The 13,942-nt window shown below is 41.2% G+C and overlaps 1 protein-coding gene and 1 long non-coding RNA gene across 2 annotated transcripts in view; one reads left to right on the top strand and one right to left on the bottom strand.

Moving 5' to 3' along the window:
* Nucleotides 1-13,942, top strand: part of LOC145442999 (uncharacterized) — a 445,110-nt gene that overhangs the window by 246,430 nt on the left and 184,738 nt on the right. The gene's annotated exons all lie outside the window — the stretch shown is intronic.
* LOC145442864 (uncharacterized) overlaps nt 3,454-13,942 on the bottom strand; it is a 32,402-nt gene continuing 21,913 nt past the window's right edge. Inside the window, exons 3-6 of the mRNA XM_080320895.1 lie at nt 8,193-8,347; nt 6,851-7,121; nt 4,873-5,327; nt 3,454-4,066 (exon numbers count right to left, since the gene is read on the bottom strand). Coding sequence (XP_080177021.1) covers nt 7,054-7,121; nt 8,193-8,347 — 223 coding nt within the window. The 3' untranslated portion in view covers nt 3,454-4,066; nt 4,873-5,327; nt 6,851-7,053. The remainder of the gene's footprint in view (nt 4,067-4,872; nt 5,328-6,850; nt 7,122-8,192; nt 8,348-13,942) is intronic.

Genomic DNA, 13,942 nt, shown 5'->3' with positions numbered 1-13,942 from the left:
ACAATGCTGTGTTGACTAAAAAGCCCAGACATGCCACTCCTGGGTTTTACCACCCAGATCTGGATTTTTCGAGCATAACCTGGGTTTCTGGGTTTTTGTCCTTGAAATCTGGGTTTTTTCAACATCATGTTCGTCAGGTTAATTTTATGTTCGAAAATCAATTATATTAGATTAGTAAGATCATAGTTTTGAAAAATGCACAAACTTCAGTGGTCGATTAACTGCTGTATTCATCCATCTATGTATTTTCAATGTTCATGGAACCGAATAAATTCTCTGTCTCGCTGCTTGATTGCTGCATTGTCGAGGGATCTCGTTGTATTCACGATTTCCTGTTTAGCATCATTTATGCCCATTTTTACTCGAAACTATCCGCCATCTTAGCTAAAAGCTGTAAAGGAGGGCGAATTGTCAAAAAAGAGGACATTTAGGCGTTCTCGAAGGACATATTCAAGAACCTGAAAAAAGAGGACAATATGAGGGTGGGGGCGCTAGGGCACGATAATTTTTGAAAGGGGCGCTGGAGGAAAAAAGGTAAAGAACCACTGGTTTAATGCAACCAGGCAAGTTTTTACAGACCAAAAGATTTTCTCTTAACTTACAAATTTCTCATTAGTGCGGTTCGTTTCCTGTGCGTAACTGTTTATTTACAAATTGCGCACTGCGCTGGTATTATAGTACAGTACCGTATGTCCATATACTTCAAAGTTTCTTGCTGTTGTCATTGTTACAATGCTAATATAATGGTTTGTGATTTTGATTGTTGCATCATACTTTGCCTTTTTGGTTTTGCTCTTAAATATGTTTAAATCCCTTTAACTCTTGAAAAGGGGCACCTGAAAATTCTTCGAATTCAATAAATATTATATCACAATGGATGTTGTGTTGAAAGCTATATTCTTACAGATCGTGGAACTAGCTCTTCACAGGTGATACCAGTATTGATGTGTTCCTGTCGTATTACCGGTGTTGCACCACATTGCCGCACATTTTGCTTTTATGCCTAATCATGCAATATCTTCTTTGTAGAAAAAAGATAGGCCCAATCCAGCAGCTGGCTGAAACCTTGACGTGGTGCGCTGGCTTATTACTAATGTCAGCCGACAGATTCTGGATTTATGTGGTCTATTCGGTGTGCAATAGCCTTGGTATACTATTATGTCATGCTACATCGAATAATTCTTCCAAATAGGTGGGTCTCGACCAGACGTGGGGTGATTACTCCGTGAATGTAATCGATTGCGCTTACGATTACTTCTGAATGACGCGATTGCGATTACGATTACAGCAAAATCAGGAAGTAGTCGATTACGATTACGATTACATTGGAAAAGTAATCACGATTACTCACGATTACATTTATTTTGCATCTTAGAAGTTATATTGGAAGACAATATATGGATTGCGCCGAAAAGGCCTGATGAGATAACAACTTTCTTTAAAAAAGACGCGATGATTGCTTGTTATGTCATAAAGTACCCATTGCCTATTTTATAGAGGACGATTTATCGCCCCCAACGATTTGCATTCTTGCCAGGTCCACAACTGTCGCACCCCAAATTTCCTAATAGGGTGAGGAGCGAGCTCGAAGGGGACTCAAAAGTATTTCGTAAACCAACACAAATTATTAACTATTTGCGAGAGATTTCATGAACTTGAAAATTATCTACGTGCATCGCGATTTAAATGTCTCTACTAGATAGCGTGATATTGAAATACATACGCCAAGAAAAAATGCATGCATAATTTGTAGTAATAGGCATTTAGGTGCCAGTCAATACCGCACCACGTCACACCAAAACACATATGCAGTTTCGGCCAACATGCGAATCCACGAAGTGTGCTACTAATGAAAGACATAGGCCGAAACTTTGGGTATGTGTCCATTGTCAATAGCCGCGCTGTGTGGGCGTGACTAATAGTCCGGTCCTTCCGATCTGAGCCCACAATGCAAATGCCACCCGGACACCCACAGAGCATTAAAGACACGGCAATTAGTGAGTGCGTCTCACGCAAGTATTTCTCTTAGTCTGCTACGTTTGGGCCACAACAATATCTTTTGATTATACAACAGACCGGAGGTCACGAATTAACAACATACCCTAAAGTAACTAATTGTTACAAGATACCAGATTTTATAATTATGAATTGCGTGACTCCAGCTCTTCAGGTAAATCTGACCATCGGGGGCTGAGAGAAGATTAAAAATGAATAGTATTATAATGCAATTACCAATATTATTGACGAAATTAAATCTTCAACTTGAAAATTTACCACCCTATGGGAGCCCAAGAGCAACGTTTGGAGTGGGGGACGTTTTGCTGTGTTTGTCCTGATTTTAGCTACATGCACGCTAACATTGTATATAAGCCGATGGCTATGGCGGCAGGCCCAAATGTTGAGTAAAGAATTGTGAAATAACGATTCGCGCCCGTTTCAAGTAGAATCATAATAGAATAAGAGAAAGTAAACATAAAATTCTGCCTACAACTTAATACAGATAATGTAATGCAAGCGGCCATTACGAGAACCAGCTCGGTTATAATATATATCAGCAGTTGTTGAGTTTAATGCTTCGTCGTGGAAACCGTAATGTTTTATTTGACATGAAGGCTACAAAATTTCAAACCTTTGTCCAGTGTACATTCGTACTGCATAGGCCTACTGCTCGCCAAGCAGCAACGGTCAAACCGCGTTTAACTAAGCATAACCAAACATCAATACAAAAGTTACTATTTGAAACTAGGCAGAGTGGTGGTTAATTATCCTGCTGCGAGGTAATGGAGTCTGGAATGTATTGATAACCTGATATGCAGTACGGTGAGTGTTCGTACAATCACACTAATGCACATCGAATATCTATTCACTATGTGTGGATAGCTGGATACTTCTTACACAATGGCGAGCAAAGCTAATAGTCCCCTTCTGACGTAATAATGAGCAGTGGCATTTGAAAATCTGACGTTTGTGCTATCACTAACTGGTATAATAGGCTACCTCTTCCTTGTTCACGAATGTTCAGTTTATCTCATAGTCCTGTACAAATAAAAATTAATCGTTCTTTTTGCAAAGAAATCGATTAAATATGGGAAGTAGTTGATTACGATTACGGTTACTACGAAATTTTCTCGAATGTAATCGATTGCGATTACGATTACTTGAAAATGCTGTAATCGTCGTAATCGATTACGATTACTAATCGCGATTACCCCATGTCTGGTCTCGACACGCGCTATAGTTCACTTGAGTGACGTGTTTTCACATATGACATGTCGTTTATTGTACTTTGGCATGGCATCATAATTATTTTATATGCTGAAAGTTTAATCATGATGTACAGTACAGATAATGTACTACTGATGGAACAGTGCATACGAGGTGTACAGCAATAAAAGTTCCGTTCATCGTTAGTGAGGAGGTGTAGCCCCCCAGAAGTTGTAATAATGTGGATAAGGGGGCCCGGGGGCCCGGAAGTTTCACCTAGCCCCCCCCCATCGTAAGGCCACCACTGGAGACGGGTCGACTAGTCTGATCACACCCTGCAAACAAGTAAGACATGTAATAATAGGCTTACCATACGTCCTCTTTTAAGAGGATTTGTCCTCTTTTTTGACTTTTCTGAAAGTATCCTCGGAGGACGCCCTTTTGTCCTCTTTTTTAAAAATTTAGGTCAGATTTAGAGGAAATTGCGAGTGATATGCCGCAAATTAGCCCAGAAGTTGAGCTCAGGCGGGTATTTCGGAGTCAAAAACGGTGCTTCTAGCTCTGAGCGAAAAGTTGACCTTTTTTTTTTAGTCAACCGATCACAAAGTGGGAAGAATTTACCGGTTTTTGAGAATTGTTCTCCGGTTTTGCAGGTCGGAAATTTCTGAAAAAGTGTCCTCTTTTTACATTTCCAAAATATGGTAAGCCTATGTAATAATGAAGATCCATTAGTTTATTTCAGGCTTTAGGAAAAAAGTTCAGCTAAACATGTTTGGATGCAGACTCCGGGTATCAGCTTTATTCGCAGCATTTGGCATCGAGTTTGGGCAGTGTTCACCTCCAGCTCGAGAACGAGGTTTCACTGAAAAAAATCAGGATGAAGATGGTTGATTCACAAGTGCAGGACAAAATATCTGCACATTGCTGAAAGCTTATGAACTGAGACATGAAATCTGTCGTTTGGAATATTTGATTATAGTAAGGAATATGAATGGGGCCAATCTAGAGTGTTAAGTTAGGTCTTTACATTCCTATCGTAGGCTTTGGATCTATGAACGCATGCTGATAGGATGAACAGGATTTTACTGACTACTGCGTCAGTCGAATATATTTTAAGTTACAAGCGAACCGTGAGATGTAAAAGAGCAATCCAGATAGCGAATGCAAATTCTTATTCCTTTGGTCATAACAGAGGATCTTATTGACAATAATCTGGCAAGAAAAATCAAACTTAGCTATGGCTAACTGCCTTTACCTTGTGCATCACTAGACCTCCGACATTGCGGAGACTTTAATATTGTTCCCAGCGTCGATGGCGGATTATATTATTTATCAACTACTTCGACTCTGGTTATTGGATCTTGTCTTTGCCCCCATGAGCGCAGCTTAAACATACCAGAGAAATTTAATTTAGAAAACCAATTATCAGCCGCATACCGGTGAACATTGAAACCTCTTCGTGGGCTGCAAATTTCTCGGTGGGGTGCAGGCAAATTTCTCGGCGGGGCGCAGATTGCACAACTCCATTCTATGTATACTCAAGGAACATATGGTCAAATTACTACGTAGCGTAGATTAACGGAAAATCAACGCCGCCGTGCGGGCGGATATATACTTGAACATTCAGAAATATGAAAGGAGCAATATGGGAAACTTCCCAACACTTACTCAGAATTGGCTCCGAGACCATCTCCGAGCTGGTTCGACTGACTCCCGCCGAGCGCGTAAAAGCTGGAGATGCCTTGATACCCGGTCGCCTCGAAAGCGTTCGTACTTCCTTGATTTTGTGATCCGAAACCGCCGGCCGTGCCATGAATAGCTAAGCTCCCGAAACTTGGAGCGTTTTCCTGATTCGGGAAAGCCCCGAACCCATCAGAACGGCCGTGATTAACCTCGCTTCCGACTATTGTCTCGTCTTGGACTTCTGCGCTTCCGAATGGCGGTCCAGGTTGATCCTCATTTCTTGCACGGCCAATGCCGCGAAGCTTGTATCAGCGTCATGATTTGCAGCGCTGCCGAAAGTCGATCCAGCTTGACTGTCGAAACTTCCCGAAACACTTGAACCTCTCTGATTCGCCAATCCTTCGAAACTTGCGGTGGTGTCACTCCAGCCGTATGCATACCTAAGTTGAGACGATATTGTCGCAGTGGCATGAGAGGGAATATATATGGATTCGAATCGGACGCTAATGTAATTTATATAGTTTTTGCAAAATTGGGACGGGATTTGTATAGGCCTACTGAATTATTGAAAATGAACTCGAACCCATCTGATTCGCCAATCCATCGAAAGTCGAAACCTGTGGTGGTGTCACTCCAGCCGAATGCATACCTAAGTTGAGACGACGACATTGTCGCTGTGGCAGAGGGAATGAATATAACAAGTTCTATAATAATACTAATTTATAGAGCGCCGAATATAACAATGTATCATTATCACTACACTAGGGCGCTGTACATAAAAGGCAATAAAATATAAAAGTAAACGATATGTATAAAAGACGTAGTGCATAATTGCAGTTCGAACGCTCGTGTGAATAAAACGGTCTTGATTTTGCGTTTGAAAACATATAGCGAGTAACATAGTCTGATAGAAAATGGAAGATTGTTCCACAGAATGGCGGCCGAGAAAGAAAAGGTTCTCTCGCCGTATGTCAATGTTCTGACTTTTGGAACTGACAAGAGTTTTTGCGACTGGGAACGTAGCGCTTTTCCGGAATTGTAGATTGTAACTAGTTCACGCAGGTACGCTGGTGCACTTCCCTCCATGCATTTTAAGACGTACAGAAGAAGCTTGTACTCAGACCTAAATTTTACGGGTAACCAATGAAGGGATCTAAGAATCGGCGTCATGTGATCACGCTTCCTTGACCGAGTTACCAAACGAGCAGCGATGTTTTGTATCTTTTGTAGCTTGTCGATGTAATTTTGGTTTACCCCGTAAAGCAGAGCATTTCCATAGTCAAGCCGTGATATCGCCAGCGACAGTATTATGGCTTTGCATGTATCTTCAGATAGGTAATTCCTGATTCGACTGATCTTGTGGATATACATGAAACAGATCTTTGATGTGTAGTCAATATGTTTTTCCATCGAGAGCATGTCGTCAAAATGAATACATAGGTTACGTACAGAGGTCATGGCTTGGAAGGTGTCTGGTCCGAATCTGATGGTGAATTGTTTGTGGTCGATGGGGCGTCTGGTTGGAGTAAAAATGATGAGTTCAGTTTTCGTTTTGTTTAACTTGAAACGATTTTGTGTCATCCAGAGCTCAAAAATATGAATTTGAATCGGACGTTATTGTAATTCATAGTTTTTACAAAACCGGGCCCGGATTTGTATTCTGAATTATTGAAAATGAACGAAGGCCCATTAAAGAGTATAGTCGCTCTATGGACTAAAGAATGACACATTTTCAGATTATTTCAATATATGAAATTTGTAACTGATCTGTGAAAAAGACGCAAAACCTCGGGTAATAGACGTCAAAGAACTACATACATCAGCTTTCGACACGTTAAGTCCCGAAATCTAAGAGGCGGTAGAATGAACGTCATTGTACGACAACGCTCGCCTCTTGGTAAATAGGCATGTTTATTACACGTACCTGGATATAATTTAGGAACAGCATATTAATATTACTTACCCTCCAAATCCTTTGTCCACTCCAAACCTGGAAGCAGCTCCGAACTCCGGCCTGATAGCCGGGGAGCCCAAAGTAGGATTGCTTCCGAATAGCGGCGGGCCGCCAAATGCGCTCCCGGGCGGCTTTCTGAAAGCCCCCAAGCCTTGCGGAGTCACTGTGGCGCTGTTAGGGATCTCTAACGCAGAAAACCGGTTGTGCCTTTGTCAAGCCGTGGCTCCGCAGCGTTCTGGGCTGGATTGCACCCGGGTGGCGGGATTCCCCAAGTCAGATTCTGCGAAATCGAAGATGTGATGAAATCCGAAACGTACCTGGATTTTCCGACGGTTGAAATGTTTCATTTGATTCGAATGCCACCAAAATATAATCTCCGAAGCGTGAAACAAACGACAATCGTTCCCACTCTCTCAGGTCGACGAGTCGAAGAAGGGCAGAGAGTGAAGATGAACCGAGCCCAAGAAGCAGGGTTGTAATGACTCGACTCGAGTCACGATTTTCTGATGACTCGACTTGACTCGAATCATTTTCTCAAAATACGGAAATGACTCGACTCGACTCGAGTCAATCTGTGTATTGACTCGAATTGGACTCGAGTCATTGCGCATGACTCGAGCCAAGTCATATGACTCGACACACAGACGGCCAAGACCGATATTTCATCGTAATTTCGAAGAATATTAAAGTAACCTCCCAATTGGGATTGCGTCTATTGGTACTAGTACTTGAAAATGCGATCATAAACTACTAAAAGTGAGGAAAACTACTATATTAGAAATGTGAACCATTCAATATCACCAGACAGAGTTATAAAAAGTGAGTTTAACAAGATTTTTGCTGGAAACTGAGCAGTCAACACATTGACTTGGACTCGAGTCACAATACCATGACTCGGACTCGACCCTCTGATCGATGACTTGGACTCGGACTTGACTCGGTGGTGAGTTGAAAAAGACTCGACTTGACTCGAGTCAAATCTATAAAAGTGAAATTGACATGTGACTCGGAGCCTAGTGACTTGGTTACAACCCTGCCAAGAAGTCGACAGCAAATAACACCACGGGGACGAGTTAATACTAAAGAGGCTGAATGGTAAAGTAGTCCAAAAGAAAATAAAGTCATAGGCACTAAACATTACTGCTTGATATCATTTCCGTGGCCTGAACTGGCGAAAAAACCACTGTTGTGTCGGTGAATGAAACAAATAAATCGACGAGCTGAGCAAACGTCGATCTGCGCGGATCAGAAAATCAACTATAGTTGAGCCGAGAACGAAAGAACGTCACGAATCAAAAAAGTATAGCATCTCGGAATTATCGGGGTCTCCATCAACAACACCCATGCCTACCTCGAACTGTGGCTTCATCCAACGTATGACTGTACGCAGTCTGAAACGGGTTCCTAGAAGCCGTCGGCGTAGGTTTTGCCCCAAAACTCAGACTGCCAAGTCCACCGACACCGTTGGAAAACCCGCCGGTCGTTGACGTAAATATCGGTTTGGATCTGATCAAAGTAAATTGAGACATGATTCGAAATACGTTGCAATTCACGCGAAGGGTCAGAAAGTGCCGGCTCTCCGGCAGTTCTTCGGAGCTGCGTACGAGGTGGATGAATTGTGAGGGAATAGAAAACAGCGGCGCCGAAGATAACGGAAGAAAACGACGGAAGAAACAAAAGCTACTGTGTCGGGCACCTGACGATTTGACAACTAAGCGAATAAATTTGAAAAAAAGTTTTTTTTAACACCCCTAATGCCCAGGTCTGCCCTACGCTTATCTACAAACCTTCTGGAAACCCCCTATAGTTTTGAATGAGTCACAAAAACAAAAGTTCGCCACCGGAGTCTCAAACACGCGGCCCGCGAAAGCATTTTGTGTGGCCCGCAACGGCATTTTGGAGTTTCAAGTATTCGACAATATATTCAACTGCCACATACCACTTTCAAAAGCTTCCATGCGGTGGAAAATCAGCTCTATGTGACATTTCTATGTAATGATGATAAAACTTGACTCGTTTATGAAAATTGTGATTTGGACTTCGCGACCGTTCGTAAATTTACTTGAATTTTGACTGACTGGGTGATATAATAATAATGACTCGAGTTGAGTCAGGCCAAACGTTAAAATCAGAGAAGGGCTTGTGACTCGGAACGTCGTGACTTGGTAGGACCGCGAACGCAACTGTCATTTAGCAGACCAACAAAAAGTGTACTATTTTCTTGGCTAATTTATTCAACTGAAAAATATCATTCGCGCTACGGACGTCTTATGTGAGGAAGTGTGATGAAATCTTATTGAAAGTACATGGGGTACGATCGCAAGAAACACTGCTATTACTATAACACAATAATTATTATTATATTAAGTTGTTATTGATCTGTTCCAATCGAAGGCAATTCTAACGCTGATTTAATTTGACTTTGGAAATGACAGGAACAATTGCCTGGAAAAACCAGAATCATGGATTAGGCTAGACTGCTCAAATGCTCCGATATGAGATCAATCTTTGGTAAATTCTAAAATATTCTAACTATTATTGTGGCACGTCACATGACCGCTAGCTGCAATATTATACGTTGTCATGATGCAATTGTCCTCTCGCGTGGTGTCTATAACTCACTAACAAATTACGCCCAGCACAAAAACAATTTTATTCAAATATTTGAAAATGTGATTTGTTTCGTGCCCAACAGCTGGAACGCATAAACCAACATGTCCCCAGATTTATCAGAACACGTGCATCACGCTCAGTGAAAAGCTCACCCTTAACTCATCCGCTTAAGATTGATGCTGACCGATCAAAGGCCATTAATTCTGCCATCGGCAAACATCTGTTAGATAATCCAATTTGTGCGAAAAATTATCGAGACGACCGATTTCGAATCGTTGGGCGGGGCCGTTCAAAATTCCATTTGTGTGCCTTGGAGTCGACTTTTATCAAAATACACCAACCAAAACTCTGTCAACAAAAGGAGTTCGCGTACCACCTAAAAATAGTACATTGAACGGTCTCTCTCTTTCATGCTGGTGACGTCATATTTTGTGATACGATTGTTGATATACAATGTTCCTTCCAAATCTCTACTAGTTGCTGACGATTACCCCTGACGAGTGTCAGCCGAAAATATTCGGGTTCATTTCAATATGAATGTACTATTCAATTGTATATTGATGTTCTGTGCCTCCAAGAAGCCCTTCATATCACTTTTTCATGCCATATAAAAATCCACACTTTTACCATATAATAAGTTATCTAGCCAACGTTTCAATTGAATTATTAAAAATAATGGTAGTGGTATCGATCTAGGCCGATGCTTTCTCCCATTTTTGGTTACAGGATGCAACCATCCCAGGATATTTCACACACATATTTGATGTAAACTGCAGGATATGGCAAGAAAAACAAACATTATATTTACTATCAGCTATAGGTCCAATGCCCCATTCAGCTTATCCAGTGTAACTTAAAACTGCTATTTGCTCGATAATTTGGATCAATATGAAGATCTTAGGGATAGCAGGCCTAATGCTGTAGATGTTGAAATTGAAGATGATTCAGAATGTAGAGTAGTCCATCAACACAAGTTATTGATCTGACATAGGCTTTGGGACTTGGAATAGAAATTTTCTGAACTTTTAACATCCTTACGAGGTGAGAAAAGATTACTTGGCAAGGTAGAGAAGGTATCTCACTTTCGATCAGGAGAATCAGCCTTTTCTTCGTCGGCCTACTTTCGGTAGCATTTTTCATTGTCGTGATACTGGTATTGGCATGATACTGTCACCGTGGATTACTGGAGGAGTTAGGAATCCTCATTTAGAACTCAAGGGAATGACAAATGCCTATAGTTAGCTCAAAAAAGGATCCTAAAGTGTGGCATTCTCCAAAATGGAAACGTCTTAGGTGCAGTAACAATTGCACACTCAGTTAGTCTTCGTGAATAATACAGAAACTTGGAGAACAATGCAGAAACATAGAATTGTTGCAATATCACGAGCACGATTGGATCGCATGTGTCAGCTTTGAAATATTGTGTTTTCTTTGTTTTTTCAGGCAATAAGGATGCACAGCACATCCAACCCTGATACACATGCGCCACTGCCATATGTTTATGTCGTACAGCAGACATTAAAAAAAAACTAAAATATCCTAATAATTTCCCTGAATACCTTGACATAGTCAGAGATGGTCAAGGAGAAAATGTCCCCCAACATCTAAAAATGGGGATAAGATACCAGAGTAGATTGGAGCTTACATATGTTAGCTCACTATTGCTCGAGTATCAAACTAGACAACCTACAAAATTATAGGTTATTAGCGTGAATTTGGACCCTGAAACTCGCACTTTATTGGTCAGGTACGTACAAGCAATATCAGTTTAAATCAACCAAATAAAGCAGTGCAAATGTTTATTTGAAGTCTAATCAATTACTTTCGACTATGGTTACAGTTTTTGAAACGTTTTATATGACGAAGACAAATTTTATAAGTAGTGTTATTATGAGGGTTTTGAAGCAATGTGGAGGGTGCCTAAACCAAAAACTTGACGTGATAGAGAAAAACGGAAGTCGTTTTTGAATTCAGCGCCCAAAAGTTAGTCATGATCAATTGCCTGAACAAAGTCAACAAAAACTGTGTTGACCAGCGTTATTGATGCTGTGGCCTGCGGTGTCGCAAATAACTAGGAAATTGAACCCGAGCACATTTGAGTTTGAGACCCCTGTTCTACCACATTACGCAATGACTACACATTTATTGCATTAATTACATTGTGCGCCCTGACACACCGGTCAAGAAACCCTGATCTAGTTAATAGTTGTGTTATTGTTAGATGCGTATTTTTAAAGGTCGTTGGTTGCAGTTCTAGTTCTAGTTGCAGATTTTGAAAAGTGACTAGTTCTAGTTCTAGTTGCGGATTTCGATAATTGGTTAGTTCTAGTTAGGAGTTTTAAAAATTGGGTAGCTCTAGTTCTAGTTCTGGTTGCGCTTTTCGAAAATCCAGTAGTTTGTAGGCTACAAGTCTGCCTGGTCTATGCGGTCACACACTAGTGTAATTGTTTCTTTTATAGTGGTTGTCACGGTGTGTGTCAAATACTACAGCCGTTTACGCAAGCACGATTTTCTTCATTTTTATACCGTAGCTGCCGACATATAGTACGGCCCACTTCTGTACTTTTATAACACACCACTTTTGCGGATTAGATGGCGAGGAGGATCCTAGGTAAACTTCAAACACCGCTTCGGTAGGAATTCTGGAGTCGACCTCGGTCGGAATCGAACCCACAACGCATTGGTTTTGCAGCTATGGATTATACCGCTATACGCTATCACGCCACACGCTACAATGGTTGACGTGCGCTCGATTATTATTATTCGACTGTTTACCTGACATTTATTATGTTGACTGGGACCAGATGCCGAGGTGCTGGTGATTGTGCTTATTATTTGTTCACCTTATGTGCGTTCGTGATTTACCAGTCAATTGCAATTAAGCCTTCGCTAATAGGCTGTTCAAACCGCTATAGCGTTGGCGAACGATGGCTATGGTTTCAGGACGACACATAATTAATAAACACTTACGTGGCCTTTGACACGAACTAATCAGGTTGCAGCATGTGTCAACAAACAACGAGCCCGGGCAAACTTACAGTGAGCTCTTATAGAAAAGGGTTGAAAAATGAAGGTTTTTAGCAAAATTACATTTAATTGGGGATAGCTGTCTTTGGTGAATGGTAATACCGTATATAGCTTAGTATGTATTTGCAGTGTTCTAACCAGGGCTTTGGAGCCGGAGCCCCGGAACCGTGCATTTTTACCGGAGCTGGAGCCGGAGCCGGATCTCTACATAAAATTCAGCCGGAGCCGGAGCTGGAGCCAGTTATTTGAGGGGTAGCTCCGGCTCCGACATATTTTATACGATGCAACAACCATAATTACTGAGTTCACATAATTCAACAGCAGGCCTTCGCGAAATTAAGAATATTTTCCTCTTTGGCGCTACCTTTTCCGACTAACCATGTTCCTTGGGATTTAACAGCAGAGCAGTCATTGTTCATTAGGGTTGTTCAAAAATAACTTGTTTTTTCAAATCTCACTCGCCTAGTCACTAAATCGTCAGGTTTTCCAAGAATACGATGCACGTCAAATTTGACTCAATTCCAACCAGTAAAGGCCGTGCAATCTTGAATTGAAATTTTGAATTTATTATTAAAAATTAAAAAAAAATTCTCAAATTTTTCTGTCAACCCCATGGAATTGTTGAGGTGTCTTCAAAGACGATGCAAAACAAATTTGAGTCAATTCCGACTTGTAGAAGCGGAGTCATTCGAGTTTTTCGTTGATAATTCTCGGATTATCCTTGATCAGGGGATTATCAACGAAAAACTCAAATAGTTCCGCTTCTACTAGTCGGAATCGGCTCAAAGTTGAGCGATCAGTGTCAACTGCAACGCTCCGACCTACGATATCTCGCAAAATACTGTTCGATACGCCGGGCCCGCGCCACGTACAATCGCACATTTACAGTATAGTATAGTTTTACCATCATCACTGACTATTATGTGGTGAATCGAAGATGGTCGAAGAGAAAATGAGCCTGCATTATGCTTGTCTGAAGTAAATTCTGTAATGACGAAGTTTTCAGTTACAATTTGTTATTGTTGCTTATTGACTGAAATAATAAATTATTTATTATCGCATATTGGTCTCTTGTGCAGACATGTAGGCTACCTCGTTCAGTAATGACATACAAATATGAAGGCACCAGAGACCAGGGTTGTCAAACACACGGCCACTGGCCGCGAAGCAATTCTGAGGAAAGGGAAATTCGCTTATGTTATCCAGCACATTTGTAAATTGAGATTTTATCACGAAGAAAAGTATTTACGTAAATCCATCAGGACAGCAAATGCCACATATGTTCTTAGGCGACATTTCAAGAATCCGACCGCAGTGTTGCGTTTAATTCGATTGGAGAACGACATGACAATCAACGTATTGCCAGTAGCGTATTGGTTGGAAACAACCTCCGCAAAACGGTACTAAACAAAAACAAGTTGACAAATTTGATAGGTTCCGACAAGGGCTTGATCTATGACA

This window comes from Botryllus schlosseri, chromosome 7 (genome assembly GCF_051294905.1).
Source record: "Botryllus schlosseri isolate E-star chromosome 7, Bs_hap1, whole genome shotgun sequence".
NCBI classification, from domain to species: domain Eukaryota; kingdom Metazoa; phylum Chordata; class Ascidiacea; order Stolidobranchia; family Styelidae; genus Botryllus; species Botryllus schlosseri.
The sequence above is the reverse complement of the archived record's forward strand: the minus strand, read 5'-3'. Positions and strand labels throughout refer to the sequence as shown.